Source organism: Gymnoscopelus braueri (genome assembly GCF_963280865.1).
Source record: "Gymnoscopelus braueri genome assembly, chromosome: 16".
Lineage (NCBI taxonomy): Eukaryota > Metazoa > Chordata > Actinopteri > Myctophiformes > Myctophidae > Gymnoscopelus > Gymnoscopelus braueri.
In genome coordinates this window covers 13,274,121-13,291,239 of record NC_137616.1, presented here as the reverse complement: position 1 = coordinate 13,291,239, position 17,119 = coordinate 13,274,121, and the positions used below count along the sequence as shown (strand labels likewise).

The following is a 17,119-nucleotide window of genomic DNA, read 5'->3' as shown; positions in this document are numbered from 1 at the left end:
TTTTTCATGCATGACATAAAAAAAAAACTTTGAAAAAAAAAAAAAAACTTGGACAAAAAAAAAATATTATACCTATCTTGAAAATAAAACCTCTCCTTTTCAAAGTCGCTATTTATAGCATTTATAGCACTATAAATAGCATTTTATTTTATTTTGAAGGACAGGCCGTCCGTCAAAGGAGTTCCGGGTATTACGTCCCTTCCTCTTTGACCAAACTTGGTCACCGGACTTTCCACTCTCCACCACGGAGGAAATAGCTGGTCAGCTAACGTTTACTTGTTTACAAGGAAATTATTGTAAGTGATAATATGCTCTCATTAATCTACCGCTATCTGGGATAATGAATGAATGAATGAATGCTTGTGTACAGCTTGCTTACTAACGTTAGCCATTATGCTAGCTAACGCTAACATTAGCACCGTTAGCTCCATGGGTAGCACCCAGCTAGCACTGGCACTCAACGCCAAACCCACTACGTTAATGTACGTTGCCGATCATATTTATGTTGTATATGGAGTGCAGCGTTTCAAAGTGATTTAATTCTAGGGAAAGAATGTCATCATATTGGCTAGCAGCTGACAGGCGCAAGCTAGCATAGCTGAGCTATTGTATACGTTCGTGTTCTATCACATACATAACGTTGACATCGAAAATAGCAGCTCTATAAGTTCACAACATGTTGCGTCCGCGACGCGCTGTGAGCTTGTAGATCTGCTATTTTTGGGGCCGACAACGTTGTGCGATGTAGCATATACCTACTGTAGCTTATTGAGGTGTTGTTGCTATTCTGTACTGTACTTGTAGCTTAATGAGGTGCTGTTGCTATACTCTACTGTACATGTAGCTTAATGAGGTGTTGTTGCTATACTCTACTGTACATGTAGCTTAATGTGGTGTTGTTGCTATACTGTACTGTACATGTAGCTTAATGAGGTTGTTGCTATGATACTTAACATTATTATTATAATGATGTACCGTGCATGTTCACATCATGTATACTTTACATTATTATTATTATTATTATTATTATGTACTGTGCATGTTCACATCATGTATACTTAACATTATTATTATAATGATGTACCGTGCATGGTCACATCATGTATACTTAACATTACTTGAGACCATTTTTCTTTTTTTACATGTTGGACAAAATAGCCAATTTTACTTACATGTGTTTGGTGAGGTGGAATGCTGTGCGACGAATGGGAAAAGTTAGAGGACGACAGGATTAAAAAGTTGCACTCATCTTAGCTAGGTTGAAGGACAAATCCTCACATACTGTACATTCAGCAGTATTAGGGATGTGTTGTAAACACATTGATTAAAATAAATTAATAAATGGAGTGTAATTGTTTTGTATTTGGCCACCACTGCAGACTGCAGATGGGACAAATTCAATCCAAGCCATAATCAAAGAGTTGCCGCATCTAGTGGACACTCAAGGCATGGTGAGCTTACATCTCACAGAATAAGTTTAGTACAGACTAAATCGATTATTGTTTGTGCCTTACACATTTTTTTGTCTTTACCTGTCTGTAGATTTCTCATGATTTTCGATGTTAAATCCTGAGTGTACTGGGAGATGAACCCTGAATTCTCCGCGAAGATCACTCACATGGCCGGCCAGGAAGGAGAAGACGGGTGACCTTTGCGTCAACATACAGTAGATTTGCTCTCAGCAGGTATTCACATAGAGCTCACATATTCCGGGAGCAGTATGGGTTAGCGCCCCAGCCTTGGTCTCCAGCCTTGGTCTTCCGTGAGGAAGAAGCCCAACAAACAGTTGGATCATGCAGACACATTTTTTTGTAATATAGCCTAATATATAAGTTGGCATAAGATATTGATAGCTAATTGCAGTGACATTATTTTAATGCTGTTTAAGGGAAGGCATGTGTGTTCCACCTACATGTGCATGCACACTCATGTTCAGTAACTTTGGACTCAGACTCAGTTAATGTGGACTCTATTTGGACTTGAGCACTGCTGGGGAATTGACTCAACCTAGACTCCAGATATAGTGACTTGACTACAGCACTGGAGCTTTGGAGTTCAATTTAACCTGTTGTATCAACTTGTAATAATCTTGTTCTTTCCTCTCTTTTCTTTTCTTCTTCAGCCTGTGACAAACCTGGTGCAGTAGCTGACCGCAGCAACCACAGAGTATCCATATGTTTTTATGCTAGGGGAGGGGCATCAGTGTTCCCAAGCTTATGTGATAATAAATGGGGCGGCCTTGGCGCACCCATCTCTTTTGGGTGATGGGTGTTTTAATGGAGTTGGTACAATGTATGTTCAGGAGGAAGACTACGCCTTCAAGCTATGAGATTGTTACTAACCTTGCCCCTCACTCTACTCCCATGATCTATTTCCATTCCTAGCTCACTCTCTAGGTTACAAGCTTGATCGATCACCATGGTAACTGAGTCAACTCCGCCCTCGATTTATCTGCCATGGTAACCGATCACAGCTCCACCCTTGCCACTCACAAGCCAATCCGCGATTGGACCGTGATATCACTCAAAAAGGCATTAAGAGAGAAGAGCGTCGCTTTTTCCAGCACCGCAAACAAAGGACAACTTTTTCATCTTTACACCACAGCAGCGAGAGTTTCCTCTTCTCCAGCGGGACCTTCACAGGCGCGCCATGATGACGTCAGACAGCCGGCACGGGGTCCATCTACCAGCAGACACGACGGCAGCAGAGCGGACACTACAACGCCCGCTCGAAACACACGTTCATCAGGTGAGCCTGTGTTGTTTCCTATTAATGCAAACCATCCACCAGCATTGTCCATAATTACACAAGATATTCGCCAATCGAATTCATCTCCACCTACAGGTCGCACTCTGCTGAGCCGCCTCAGACCCCCAACTCAAGCAGAGGAGACCAGGCTTGTTCCCACTACCCCCATGCATCTCCCTCCACCCCCTGTGCCTGCTCCCCTCCCCTCCTTCCCTACCTTTAATCCTCTTTCCCCCATCCCTTCCCCCTCTTACCAAAACCCTCTGCAAAGGTTTTCACCCCCGTCAATGCAGGCTTCACTGTCATCCCACCCCCCTGCACAATCATCCAACTTCCCCCACACTTCTGTCTCTTTTTCTGTTTCCGTCCCCGAGGCCGCTAGCCAGCCCAACACCCAGATGGCTATCGCACGGGGCCGGCTAGCACCTTCACCCCCCACTCAGGTGCCCCCCCAAACAGCCATCGGCATCCTGAGCAACTTAACTCTCTCTTCTTTCCCTCCCTCCCCCGCCCTTGTGTTTCCAACCCCCCCCTTTTCTCTCTCCTCCGCAGTCGCAGCCCAGGTGCCACTGAACGCGCTGGCCCTCAACCCACAACCCATATCCAACCACCTCCGTCAACAAATCATCCAGGGTATGGACATCGACCTCTCTGCAATTCTAAAACCATCCACCCACACCTTCCAACCCCGGACAGTCGACTGCGGAGGCATCTCGATCACCCTCCGAGACCTTTCATCCACTGCCCCACCCCACAACACCCTCACCTGCACCAAATTCACCCTAGCCTTCTCAATTTTCAGAAATGTCATCTGCTCCCTATTCCCCCACAGAAGGCAAGAGCTAGACGACTACCTTTCCCTAATCATGGACATGGCAGTGCGGTTTGGTGGCACCTTATTTTATGAATACCATCGGCAGTTCGCAGCGAGGGCGGCTGCCCGTATCCAACAGTGGAACCTCGCTACCTACTGGGGAGCGCTGGACATAGAACTTTACAGCCGGCTGTTCACAGGCAGCGCCGCCATAGCATGCAACATCTGCGGCTGCCCCTCCCACCCCACCACCGACTGCGTGCTCACCGCACACCAGCCTGCACCTGTAGCCCAACCTAAAAGAGAGCCAGCAGCCCCAGTTCATTATTACAATCGCCCCACCCCATTCTCCATCCCTCCATCAGTCCCCGCCCTCATGGGAATAGGAACACAACAGTACCAGCCAGGCCGGGACAAGCGATCCAAACCCGGCCGCCCCATCGCCCAACCGGCCTCCTCTCAAGCCACGGACAAGCGTGGCAGGAAGATTATGTTTGTAGGCTCCCGCATGCTATGCAATAATTTCAACGATGCAGGATGCGACTCATCATTTTGCAAGCTCCTGCACGTATGCACCTACTGCGGAGGAGCCCATGCCCGCCACATGCCCCCACAACCCAACCAAACCTTCCAAAAGTTGACTGTCGCACCATCTGGCCACCCCCATTAACATCCCTGCCCTGGCCAAGGAGCTCGCATTCCACCCAGACCCCACATTCGTCCATTTTTTCATTGACGGTCTCAATCATGGTTTTTCAACCGGCCTCATCACACTTCCCGATCATTCCCACTCTTGCAATAACCTCCAGTCCGCACTAACAGAACCTGAAATCGTCACCACCCTGCTTGAGAAAGAAGTCAAGCAAGGGTTCATGATCGGTCCGTTCGATTCCCCCCCATTCCCCATCTACCGCATCAGCCCAATAGGAGTGGCCACTAGGAAGTATTCAGGGAAGAAAAGATTAATTATCGATCTATCTTCCCCACACGGTTCATCCATCCCCAGTATTAATAGCCTCATCCCCAGTGCAGATTTCACACTTCATTATTCAACCGTTGATCATGCCATTGCCCTGATCCGGCTGCCTGGCTATCAAAAGCCAACATCACGTCTGCCTTCAAAGTCCTCCACCTCCACCCAGACTCATGGCACCTTTTCGGCGTCTGCTGGCAGTCAAAATTTTATTTTGCAGTAATTTGGCTGTAAAAGTAGCCCAAAACTTTTCGACAATCTCTCAGAGCTCCTTTGCTGGATATTAAGCAACAATTACCGCATCCCGCACCTAGTCCATCTCCTGGATGACTTCCTCACAGTCGACCCCCCATCAGCCCCCCCCGCACGCAGTATCACGTGCCTCAAGACCGCTTTTGCGGCACTTTGGAGTTCCCCTGGCCGATGAAAAAACAGTAGGTCCATTTTAAAAAATTGAATTCTTAGGAATCAATTTGGACTCCATCTCATTTCAAGCCTCACTCCCTACAGAGAAACTAGACCGTATTACACTACTCATTTCCAATTTTCTACAAATCACATCCTGCACCAAGCAGCAACTACTTCAGTTACTAGGTCACCTCAATTTCGCCACTAGAATCATCCCACAAGGCCGTTCATTTATTTCCCACCTCCTCCACCTCGCTGCATCCGTGCTATCCCTCCACCATCATATCATGTTAGACCTAGAATGCCGCTCAGAGCTTAGGCTCTGGCACCTCCTGTTATCCAACTGGAATGGCATTTCTTTTTTCTACAACGATTTCCACTCCTCACCAGAGGATTTGCAATTATACACCGATGCAGCGCCCTCTGTAGGTTTCGGGGGTTACTACAGAGGGAGATGGTTTGCAGATAATTGGCCCTTAGATTTTGTTTCCCCCCCGTTCGACACCGCCCACTCTTCAGCTTTGTTCGAATTATATCCAATCATTGTCGCGGCCTCTCTTTGGGGCCATGAATGGACCAGCCGCTCTGTTCTCATACACTCCGATAACCAGTCCACAGTCCACATCATCAATAAAGGTCGGTCAGCATCACTACCCATCATGGCTCTTCTCAGGCGTCTAACATGGCTCTCAGTCACCAATAACTTCATAATCCGAGCAGCCCATGTCCCAGGTTACCACAACACGGTAGCTGATTCACTCTCACGTTTCTCCTTCCAAAGATTCAGAGCCTTGGCACCATCCGCAGACCTCCACCCGACTCCAGTTCCTTCATTTTCCGAGATGACCTTCCCATAAACCATTCTCTCCATAACCTGGTATCCATCTCCCAAAATCACATCCTGCAAGGTATAGCTCCCTCCACACTCTCCTCCTACTGGACAGCTTGGAACAATTTCCAATCCTTTCACTCTACAGCCTGCCATTTCCGTCTCTGGACCTCGTTACACTCACCTCCTACATCAGCTACAGCCATTCTTCTCGGGCCATGCATCCACCAACCATCCGCGTCTATCTATCAGGTATACATTTTATTACTAAGCTCCTAACAGGAGCACCTCACCCCTTTGCCCAGCACTCACACGTCACCCTGCTCCTTTAGAGCCTGAGAAGGAACAAGCCACGTAATCCTCCAGGCCGCCAACCTATTACCTCTGATGTTCTCGCAGGATGCATCAACATACTCCGCTCTGGCTATGTAAACCCATCTGTAGACTCCACACTGGAAGCAATGTTTCTCTTAGCTTTCTTTGGGTTTCTAAGATGTTCAGAATTCACTACCTCTAATTCTACATTCATTCCTCACTACCATCCCTGTTTATCTGATCTGACCATTCCAGATTCCTCCACACTAGTATTCTTGCTAAAACATAGCAAAACAGACCAATTCGGCAGAACAACGCCAATTTACATGTTTAAACTCAACTCCTACCTCAGCCCTTACGAACCCTTGGTCCATCACCTCCATACCAGGCACTCCTCCCACGCCTCTCCTTCCGACCCGTTATTTACCACTGATACCGGTTCAGTCGCGACCCGTCACTGGTTCCTCTACCACCTCCGGCAAGTTCTGACCAAGGCCGGATATCCCGCAGGTAACTTCTCCGGCCATTCGTTCCGAATCGGTGCTGCTTCTTCTGCATCTAGAAGAGGCATCACCGACCACACCGTCCAACTCCTAGGGCGTTGGACTTCCCAAGCATACCACACTTACATTAGAACCAATGTCCAAGACCTCAGGAACGCCCACACATCCATGGTCCAGTAAATGTTCTAATTAATGTCTGACTAATTATGCTTTCTCTTTTGGGGTCTCGAGTGATGGTGCGTCCACAGATTACTGCCAAGACGGACGCCTATCTCCTCAGACCCTAAGCCAAATACTCAGGTCTCCATTCCCCTGGAGCCCCATGGTTATGCCTCCCCCCTCTCTGGGCTTCACGCGCCCTTCCACCCCTCATCAGGGCTACGCCCTTCCTCCCCCACCAGGGCTACGCCCTTCCTCCCCCACCAGGGCTTTGCCCTTCCCTCCCCCAGGGCCGCGCCCCCACTGGGCCCCGTCCTTCATCCCTCCCCAGGGCTACGACGCCCTCCGTCCCACACTCCCATTTGCGCCCCTTATCCAGGCTTCACATGCCCCTTCATCCCCACCTCCCCTTCCTCTGTTCTCACTCCCTCAAGCTCACCTCACCCTAGCCATCCTCTCACCATCCTCACACCTTACATCCTTCACTTACCCTCCTCACTAGATAAATCGTACCCCTTGTCTTCACTTCCTCATCCTCACCCCCTTCCTCATCACCTCCCTGTCTACACATCATCTCCTCCTCCATCTCCACTCCTACATCCCCACCCCTAAAGCCTCCCTTCCTCCCCCCCCCCTTCCTTCCCTTCCCTTCCTTCCCTCCATCTCCTAATCCATGCATAACCAATTCCTTTCCTGACAGGTCCATCTCCTTCTTTTCTAAATAAAGAATGTTAAACAATGTTTGGTTTGAAGGCGTGGTCTGTACTCGTGAAAAGCATTTTATGTCTTCGATCTCAATTTCCCTGAAACCATGTTCCCAGGTTTGGGAGTTCATTCAGACTTTCATCTTTGACATCCCAGGAAGCGAATCCAATGCAGTTAAATTAATGAGATCTCAACTTGCTGTTATGTAGGATGACATTTTGTTAAGGTGCATGGAAGGAGCTAGTAGGCTTCCAAGATTTCAAAAATGGGTTACCCCCCACACCCCTGTTCAATGGTTCAAGTCATCCTGATGATAGTAAAGTACACTAGCTTCCAAGAGTTACCCCCCTCCAATGGTTTGAGTCTTTGTCATGTAAGCTAAGTATACTTCAAGTGCAAACGAAAAAAGTTTTTTAATTGGTCAATATTTTTTTGCCAAAGGCTTTCTGTTAGCAACATGAATGTGGGAATGTATGTCAGCATAGCATGAGATAAATGCAACATTTAGCATGTAATGACTTATGTAATGAACTAAGATATAGATGTTTTGTGGGGTAATACTATTCAACAGAGTTCAACGTGACATAAGCAATTGATAATGTAGGAAACAGCAGTCATGAACATGGCAAAGCACAAATGTCTATTTGTAATTCTTGTATGCACTTTTAATTTAAGCTGTCATTTATATCAGTGTGTATGTATATGTGTATAAATATATATGTGTGTGTGTGTGTGTGTGTATATATATGTACACACACACACACACAGTGACACAGTTATTGCTGATGTATACATTTCTGCAAAGAGTGGCAAATAAAGACCCTGATTTTGTAGGCTATACGTGTTATTTCATGTACTTAACATGATTCTGTAGGCTACATGGTTGTTGTGATGATGAGGAGTTAAAGTGACCTATCTATTTGATGTATTTCAATAACTTCAATGACAACAGCTGTACCTGAGCATGTCAATGAATTAGAAAGATGACCCAAGACGACTCACCTCTGTGCATTCACATGCCATTTGAGGTACTTAATAGCTGCAATAGCAGAACATGACCCAAGATGATGAGACGATGATTAGCATGTTAATTAATTAGAAAGATGATTGTTAGAGTGAATCACCTCTCTTTCACTTGTAGAAGTTGGAAGTAAGTATAGAAGTAACTTATTTTTGATCAAAGTAGTTTTTCAATTCTGTAATCTCATTCACATAATATGGGCTCCAGCAGTAGTTAAATATGGTTATACTGTATACATGCATGCATGTATGTTTTTATTCTTTTTTAATTGGTAGAAGTGATTCTATAAATAGGCGAAGCTCTCTATAAGCCTATCTAGTTTTAGTTCTCCAATAGCTGCAATAGCAGAAGCATGAGGCATGTTAATGAATTAGAAAGATGGGGGCATTATATAGGGTATTTCGTCCCGGATAGAGAATTAGTCAAAGTTCCTAAGTTGTTCCCTGGGGTCATATTAGCCAAGAACAGTTGAGATATTCTCTCCTAAATTAAGTGCATACATATCTTAGCCAGGTCCTAGACTAAGCTGAGCACCGGCCGCCACGGAGAGCCCCGTGGACCCCCGGCCGCCACGGGGACCCCCGTGGACCCCTGGCCGGTCCACGGGGACCTCGGTGGAACCCCGGCCGCCACCCCCGCCACGGGGACCCCTGTGGACCCCCGGCCGTTGAAAATAAAAACTTTGAAGATGAAACAATACTTGGGAAAAAAATTTAAAAATTAACTAAAAATTGAAAAAGAAAAATTTGTATTGAAAAAAAAAATCTCCTTTTGAAAAACTCATCCCTCAAAAAAAAAACTCATCCCTCAAAAAAAAAAACTCATCCCTCCAAAAAAAAAACTCATCCCTCAAAAAAAAAAACTCATCCCTCAAAAAAAAAAACTCATCCCTCAAAAAAAAAAACTCATCCCTCAAAAAAAAAAAAATCATCCCTCAAAAAAAAAAACTCATCCCTCAAAAAAAAAACTCATCCCTCAAAAAAAAAAACTCATCCCTCAAAAAAAATAAAACTCATCCCTCAAAAAAAAAAACTCATCCCTCAAAAAAAAACTCATCCCTCAAAAAAAAAACTCATCCCTCAAAAAAAAAAAATCATCCCTCAAAAAAAAAAAACTCATCCCTCAAAAAAAAAAACTTAGCCCTCAAAAAAAAAAACTCATCCCTCAAAAAAAAAAACTCATCCCTCAAAAAAAATGTTATAGCCTATGTTTTTTTTTTCCATACCAGAAAACATAAACCACCAGCTCTTAAAATAATGTACCTACCCTTAAAACAATCTACCTAGCTCTTAAAATAATGTACCTACCCTTAAAACAATCTACCTAGTAATGTCCCCTAAGGGGCTCCGTAAATTAACACATTGATTGCCTAGATCGCATATATGCGTTTTTCAAATCCATCGCTTGATTGCCGCAATTCTAAAGAACACATATTATGCGTTCTTTCGTCTTTTCATTGTTTATTCTGTGATCACGCTGCTCTGTGAATTTTTCATCATCAGTTTCGTTTTCTGTTTTCTGGGTTCCGGATTTATGACGCAGATTCCGTTTCCGGTTCTCGGAAGGCCTTTTTTAGGCATTTTAGGCCAGAATAGGGAAAAACAAGTTTTTTCACACGGTATAAATAACTAACGGAGAGCTCTAGTTCTATTTTCTTTAGTCTGGATGACGAACAGTCATCGTCGTCGTGTATCACATCGAACTGAAGCCCGATCGCCGATCTGCGAAAACGTCACATCCGGTTATGACGTATGGACTGTTTGAGCCTGTTTCGGGGGGGTCGAGCGAGTGAGCGAGTGGTCAAGGTGTCGATCTGCTGCTCTCTGCTGGTCGATCTGTCGTATGTGTTTAAAACCGCAGCCAGACAAACTATTTGAATGAAAAATTACAAAATAACAACAACAAAAAACACAAAAATCGCTGGCACAGGGGTGAGTACATTATGAATAAACTCTGGTAGTCAATGTGTTAAAAGGTTTGAGAACAACTAAATAAATTAAAAAGCATAAAATAACAGCTGCTGCTATTGAATGAAAGCATGAGAGGCTGTGCGAGTCACATGTGCACGTGCATTTTTGTGTGTGTGTGTGCGTGTGCGTGCGCATGTGTGTGCGTGTGCGCGTGTGCCCCCGTGCATAATGCCTGCATTGCGTGTGCTTTACCCAGGCTTATGTGTGCGTCTATCTCAATAAACAGACATAAAGAAGCTTTTCAACGCTCTCACATTCCTCGTTTCGCTATCTCTCGCTCTGACAGGCGCAGAGAGAGAGGAGGAGACCGTCAAAGTTCACCCCGAGAAAAAGACAAAAAAGAAAAATGCACATGGTCCTATGGTGTTTTTGACCATGAAAATGATTCCATGTGCCTAACACCACACATCTTTGTCTGCTGGCCTGTCCGTCTCCATAAGATGAGTGGGCCACGCATTTCACACCAGACAAGTTGAGTACTGTGACAAATCTGTCATATTTTTTAAATGACCTTATGAGTAACGTAGTCACTTTTTTCCCATACACGCTCATGGAATGTTCTTTTTCTCTTTTTTTCTCCTTGGCAGTGAAATCAATGTTCACAAGTGTACTATAAACTGCAAAAGATTTGTGCATTTAGACATCAGAAGACACTGCAAAATCTCAGTAAATGGCATGAACCCTAATCAACAAACAACAGGGTAAATAGTCACATAAGAAGAATATACAGTATGGTAATGATTTTATATTTTATTGTTTATGTTGTTTTTTTATTGGCTAATATATATAATATAACTGAAAGGAGAGACAGGAATGATGGGAAAAAAGGGTTCAATATATTGCCAGGGACATCAGACACCCATTTACGGGTCCATTTGGTTCCATTTGTACACCCTTGGAGTTAAATTAACACTCACACGTCCAAAACTCACTCACAAATCATAAAAATGTAACACTTTTTTAAAGAAATATAAGATTAAGATGAGATGAAGACTTAATGAAATGAGTAATTCAATCTGTGCCAGTGGAAAAAAAATAAACAAATTACTATGTGAAATTCACCAGTCAGTATTACAGATCAATGATGATTCTGTTTGCTTAGACTCATAACTTATAATAACCCCAAATCCACTTTACGTTCATGCCAGCAGTTATTTTAAAAGTATATGTGGCTCAAATTAAGATTTTTTTAATGAAACTCTTCAATTCAAAACCACTTATTCAGCACTCTTACACAACACTGTAAAGTTATTATATTGTGGTTTGGTGTGGTAGTTTTGGTGTGGTAGTTTTTTTCATATAATGCTGTATATGGCATTTTACAAGTGCTATTTATATTATTATAAATAGTAGTGTACTAGCAATGCATCACATTGTGAGATTGCAGATCAGTTATTTGTGCTATTAAAACACTATAAATTTTATAATTGCTTTGTTTATTCAAAAAATAAAGAATAACGTATTTTCCTCCTAAAATGAAATGCCCAAAATATAGACTGCATGTAGAAAGTTGTAAAAAATCTTCACCCGTCCTCATGTGGTATCATGGTCACGTGTTATATAGTGATGCATGCAACCAGCTCCAATTAGCAAATTGATTCTAACGTAGAATGAGCCGTATTGACAAAAAAACATGACCTTTCTGAGGAAAAGACCTCCATCTGTTCCATGGATCATACAAAAAGGTTCCCTGGTGAACTGCATTGATCTATAGCACTGCTAAATAACACAATAGTCTTCTGGGCCTAACGCGGTACACATGTTTTCCGGGGACTGTGTGTTATGCTTTTCTTGAAAATGTAATTAAAACTTAGTCGGCGCTGCGGTCCAGGGGTCATGGAGCCATTTCGGCCACGGCTAAAACACAAGGGGGTCATAGTCAGCAATTTGTTCCAGCTCTGAGAGTCAAGCTTAACATAGCAGTGTTTGTTGTTTAGTGCCAGGAGCCTTTTTAGCATGGGTGGCCCCACCTTAAAAGGTGAATTTCACTTCTGGGGTCATTTTCACATCTATTCAGACTTTTGCACCCCAGACGTTTTTTTTTTAAGTTGCTTGATTCAATATTTCGATATTTGATATTCACAGTGGTGTAATGTAACTAAGTACATTTACTCAAGTACAGTACTTTTTTGAGTTAATTTTACTTTACTGGAGTATTTCCAATCGTCTATACTTTTACTTCTACTCCACTACATCATACATTCACCACTTTAGCCCTATCTCATATAGGCTATTTGAAAATAGCAGATTTACAAGCTCACAACGCATCGCATGTGAGCTTGTCGATCTGCTATTTTACTTTTGGTACTTTAAGTACATTTTGATACCAATACTTTTGTGCTTTTTTTACTCAAGTAAATTTTGAATTCCGGACTTTTACTTGTAACAGAGTACTTCTTCATTGCAGTATTGATACTACATTTGAGTACTTTTTCCACCACTATAGATATCCATTTGATCAGACACACCCCCATCCTATATAAGATCATTCAACTTAAAACTCTATGTCAGACTCATTGAAATCACATCCCTGCCTCTGGTGATTGATATTGTCCTTTTGATGGATGGCGAGACCTTCAATTTTCAATTAGTCATTTCATGCATGGACTACATGGATTTCATGCATGGACTTTACATTCCATGATGCAACATTACATTACAGAAAATATTAACACAATGATATAACTTAAAGTCATACTGTGTAACGTTCATTTCAGCAGTCTTATTGGCTATGCCTCTCTCTCTGGGGCAGACACTCGTGAATGAAATAGTGTTTAATATTCTTTCTAGCATTCTTGTACTGATTCTGGGCACTTTTTACTGATTCGATAATAGTACTGTACATTCATTTCCCAATTTCCAAAACTAATCTTAATCGTAATCTTGTTATCCTTGTGAGGACATTTGTACACACGTACACACACACACACTCACACGCACGCATACACACACACAGCACGCACACACGCACACACGCACACACACACACACACACACACACACACACACACACACACACACACACACACACACACACACACACACACACACACACACACACACACACACACACACACACACACCTCTACCCCCCCCCACCCTCCCACCCTCTTTTAAAAAGCGTGAAAACAAAACGTCCCGCGACACGGTGCACCTGCCTGGCGTGGTTCCTGTAGTGTATCTGTGTGTTTCCAGCCTCCCCATGAGCTCAGCCGTCACCCTCTCTCTCCTGCGACGGCCTCGTCAGTTGTTTTCGTTGGCTTGAATCTCGGTCTGCTCCATTTTCATTTGCCGTCGGGGGCAGAAACCTCGTATCTACGGTATTAATTTTTTCCCGTAAATTAATGCCCTACTTGTCGCACAAAAGTAGTGAAAATAGCAGATCTACAGGCTCACAACGCGTCGCTGTGCGACGTGTTGTGAATCGGCTATTTTCACTATTTTAAAATGTTTTTTTTTAAATAATAACAAGCAGTGGTGGAATCAGCCCTTCACTTCAGCCCTATTTACATTTTGGCCACTAAAAAATAGCAGATCTACAAGCTCACAATGCGTTGCAATGCGACGCATTGTGAGCTTGTAAATCGGCTAAGTTTTTTTTTAAATATTTTATACATTATGAAAACTTGTGAAATGGGACATTCTGCATAACGAGTGCTTTCTACTTTTGGTACTTTAAATACATTTTGATACAACTATTTCGTACTTTTACTGAAGTAAAATTTTAATGCCGGACTTGTACTTGTAACAGAGTATTTACATTGCAGTATTGATATTTTTACTTAAGTAGAACGTGTGAGTACTGTTTCCACCACTGATAATAGGAAAGGATTTTTTTTTTTGAACATACAAGGTTTCCACCCGACTGCAAAGATGTTTCTAGTTCAGCATCTGGGGCCAGGTTATAACACACAGAGAGCCCTTCACTCTGGGAGCTGGTTTGGTTGCAGTCCTGCAGGCCATCTGGGGAATGTCTGCTACGGTCTCTCTACTGCACATGCTAAGAAGTCTGTCGCAACTTTTCGACTATGTTGCAAATTCCAGGGCATGAGCATGCAGGGGAATATGAGCATGAATGACTGATGGAAATGGTGCACGGTTAAAAACCTGCTAGTGTTCACTCTGAGCGTGTACGAATGTATAACAGAATGTTCGGTTACATCTGTACGAGTTATAAATTTTTTCTTTATCCCACTATTTTGTAACCCATTTTTCACAGAGTGCCAATGCCCAAGCTTGTAATCCTGGGTGCTACTCTCCCTCTGCCAGCCTGGGGAGAGCCCCGAACTGAGCTCATGCTTCCTTCAATGCATGAGGAGTGAGCAGGCCGCTTCTTATCACCTGACAGGGGGGAGTTTCCCCGGTTGGACGTAGCACGTGGAAGGCACACGTTATTCCAAGTATGTTTTTCGTGAGGGAACCTACCCTAGGCGACACAGGGAGAACATGCAAACTCCACAGAGAAAGGCCCTTTCGCCAACCCCACCCAGGATATGGGCACTGATGACGCGGAGGAGAGAACATGCCCCCAGGACTCGAACCCAGGACTTTCTAGATGTGAGGTGAGGATAAATTGAATCTTGACCATCAGGTCAAAATTCGCTTCGGATCCTGTGTCTAGGTGAGACATGACCTTTGACACGATCTCAATAGAAGAGCAGGGAGACCAAATGCAACCACCCCAATTGTATAAGGTATATTGTGTTAACATACTCTACCATACAGATTTCATTCATAACAAAAAGTTACATAGTGAGGCTTTAACACTGAGGATTTTCTTTTTACTGTGTGCTTAAAGTCACAAGCTATCAATTTGATTGTATTTTGGTCACGTTTAACAGGCAAACTCCCTTGATAGTACTGTTCATTTGTTTGTTGTTTTAGTGTTCAACATGGTTGTTTGTGGATGTCAGCATCATGTAGTAAGTGGCAATCATCAAGTGAGCAGTGCAACACATACACTTATATTACAGTAGGTAGGCCTATATTCCACAGCATAATAATATACCATAGGTCTAATATTGTAGCTATAGCATTAACATCATAACCTTATATATAAATTTAACAATCTTAAGCAGTGGTTTTCAACCTTTTTCATGCCAAGGACCGCTAAATTGATATACATTTGACCACGGACCCCCATCTGAAAATGTTTTGTGCCAGGGACCCCCAGAAGACAAGATTTGTGTTAAAAAATGCAAAATGTTCAAAAATAGCAGATATACAAGCTTGCAGCGTGGCACAAAGTGACACGCTGTGAGCTTGTATATCTGCTCTTTTTGAATAGCCAACGTATACAATCTGAAAATGTATTAACACCTTTTGCTGGGGACCCCCTGGAACCCCCTCAAGGGCCACTGGTTGAGAACCACTGATCTAAAGTAAAGCCTAAACACTTTTTTTAAACCTTACTATTATCATTATTATTATTAGTAGTAAGTAACTATTATGTCAGTAACAGCTTAATTTGACATGTTGCCTGGTTTCCGGGGCAAAATAATGCAAATGTACTTCAGCATTAAAACATTTTGGAAGGGAAACTGCATTGCTATAAAAGAAAGTTTTTTTTTTGCTTTAGAAATAACAGTGACCTGGGTTGTCTGACTGGCTGGCTCTATGGGAGGATGGGGTTCGTTGGGCGAGTATTCACCACGCTGTTGGATTTGAATCCATCGTGTGACCTTTGTAGCGTGTCATCCCTTCCCTTCTCTTTCCCTGCCACTCTCCACTACTGTTGCTGCCCACTGGAGCAGAAATGGCATGGAGATGGAGAAAAGAAGCCCGCAGTGACAATTCCTCCGCGACGCTTCAGCATTTTCCAACACAAACACGTTTAGTTAGCGCCTATTAGGGCATAGCAGCGACGGCGGCCATTTTGTGGTTCCACAGATTTTAAAAAAGCCCATACGTATTTATATTAATCATTTTAAGCCTGGAATAAAGCCATCCAGGCTCGTGGTGAATCATGACCATGAAACATTTGATTGTGTCAGAAAATATTTGAAAATTGCAACAAAAAAGGGTATTTATTCAATCTAGTCTAATTAAAAATTCAAATATTTTTTTACACAGAATCAAATGTTTTATGGTCATGATTCACATATTTCGTCATCTCAAATCCAACGCTTGACCGCCAATGACGTAATATTACGTCATCGGGTGTTTGTAGTGATTACGCTAGAGGGCGCTCTTCGCCAACCTATGAATGATGCCTTGACTTCGAAATGACGTCATCTAAAACATTTTCACCCCGGCGTCCGCTACAATGTTATCAGATTTATAAAAAATACATTTATCTCGGATTTCTTTTCCCAGATTGCGTTTTTGGTGAAAACGAGGTATATTCAACTGCCGATAACTACAGAATGGACTATCGCGGTTGGTTAGAAAGTTTTATTTTTTCCCTGTGGAAAGAAGAGAGACTCGTCTTTCCACCGAGACATCGTTTGTTTACGTCCGCGTTGGGAAAACAAAATCTGTGGATCGTCAAAATAAGGTAAAGCGGCTGGCAGTGACGGATTAATTAATTAATTAATTCCTGGCAATGCATGTGTTAATAGTCACGCTTGTGCGAATTCCCATGCAAATCAAAGAATAGCGGTTGATTTGATGGTCGGCGTGGCGCATCTGCTACGACAGCTGGATCCGGTTCTCATGCGTTACTTACTTTGCAT

At 43.2% G+C, this 17,119-nt stretch overlaps 1 protein-coding gene across 1 annotated transcript; it reads left to right on the top strand.

Moving 5' to 3' along the window:
• Window positions 1-215: 215 nt before the first annotated feature.
• On the top strand, window positions 216-4,232 carry LOC308102823 (uncharacterized protein; the record flags this gene model as incomplete). The annotated part of the gene is made up of 4 exons (XM_080452679.1): window positions 216-296; window positions 1,380-1,451; window positions 1,543-2,748; window positions 3,301-4,232. Exons 3-4 carry the CDS (start codon window positions 2,457-2,459, stop codon window positions 4,230-4,232), a joined length of 1,224 nt encoding a protein of 407 aa, XP_080308805.1. The 5' UTR covers window positions 216-296; window positions 1,380-1,451; window positions 1,543-2,456.
• Between the last annotated feature and the right edge of the window lie 12,887 nt (window positions 4,233-17,119).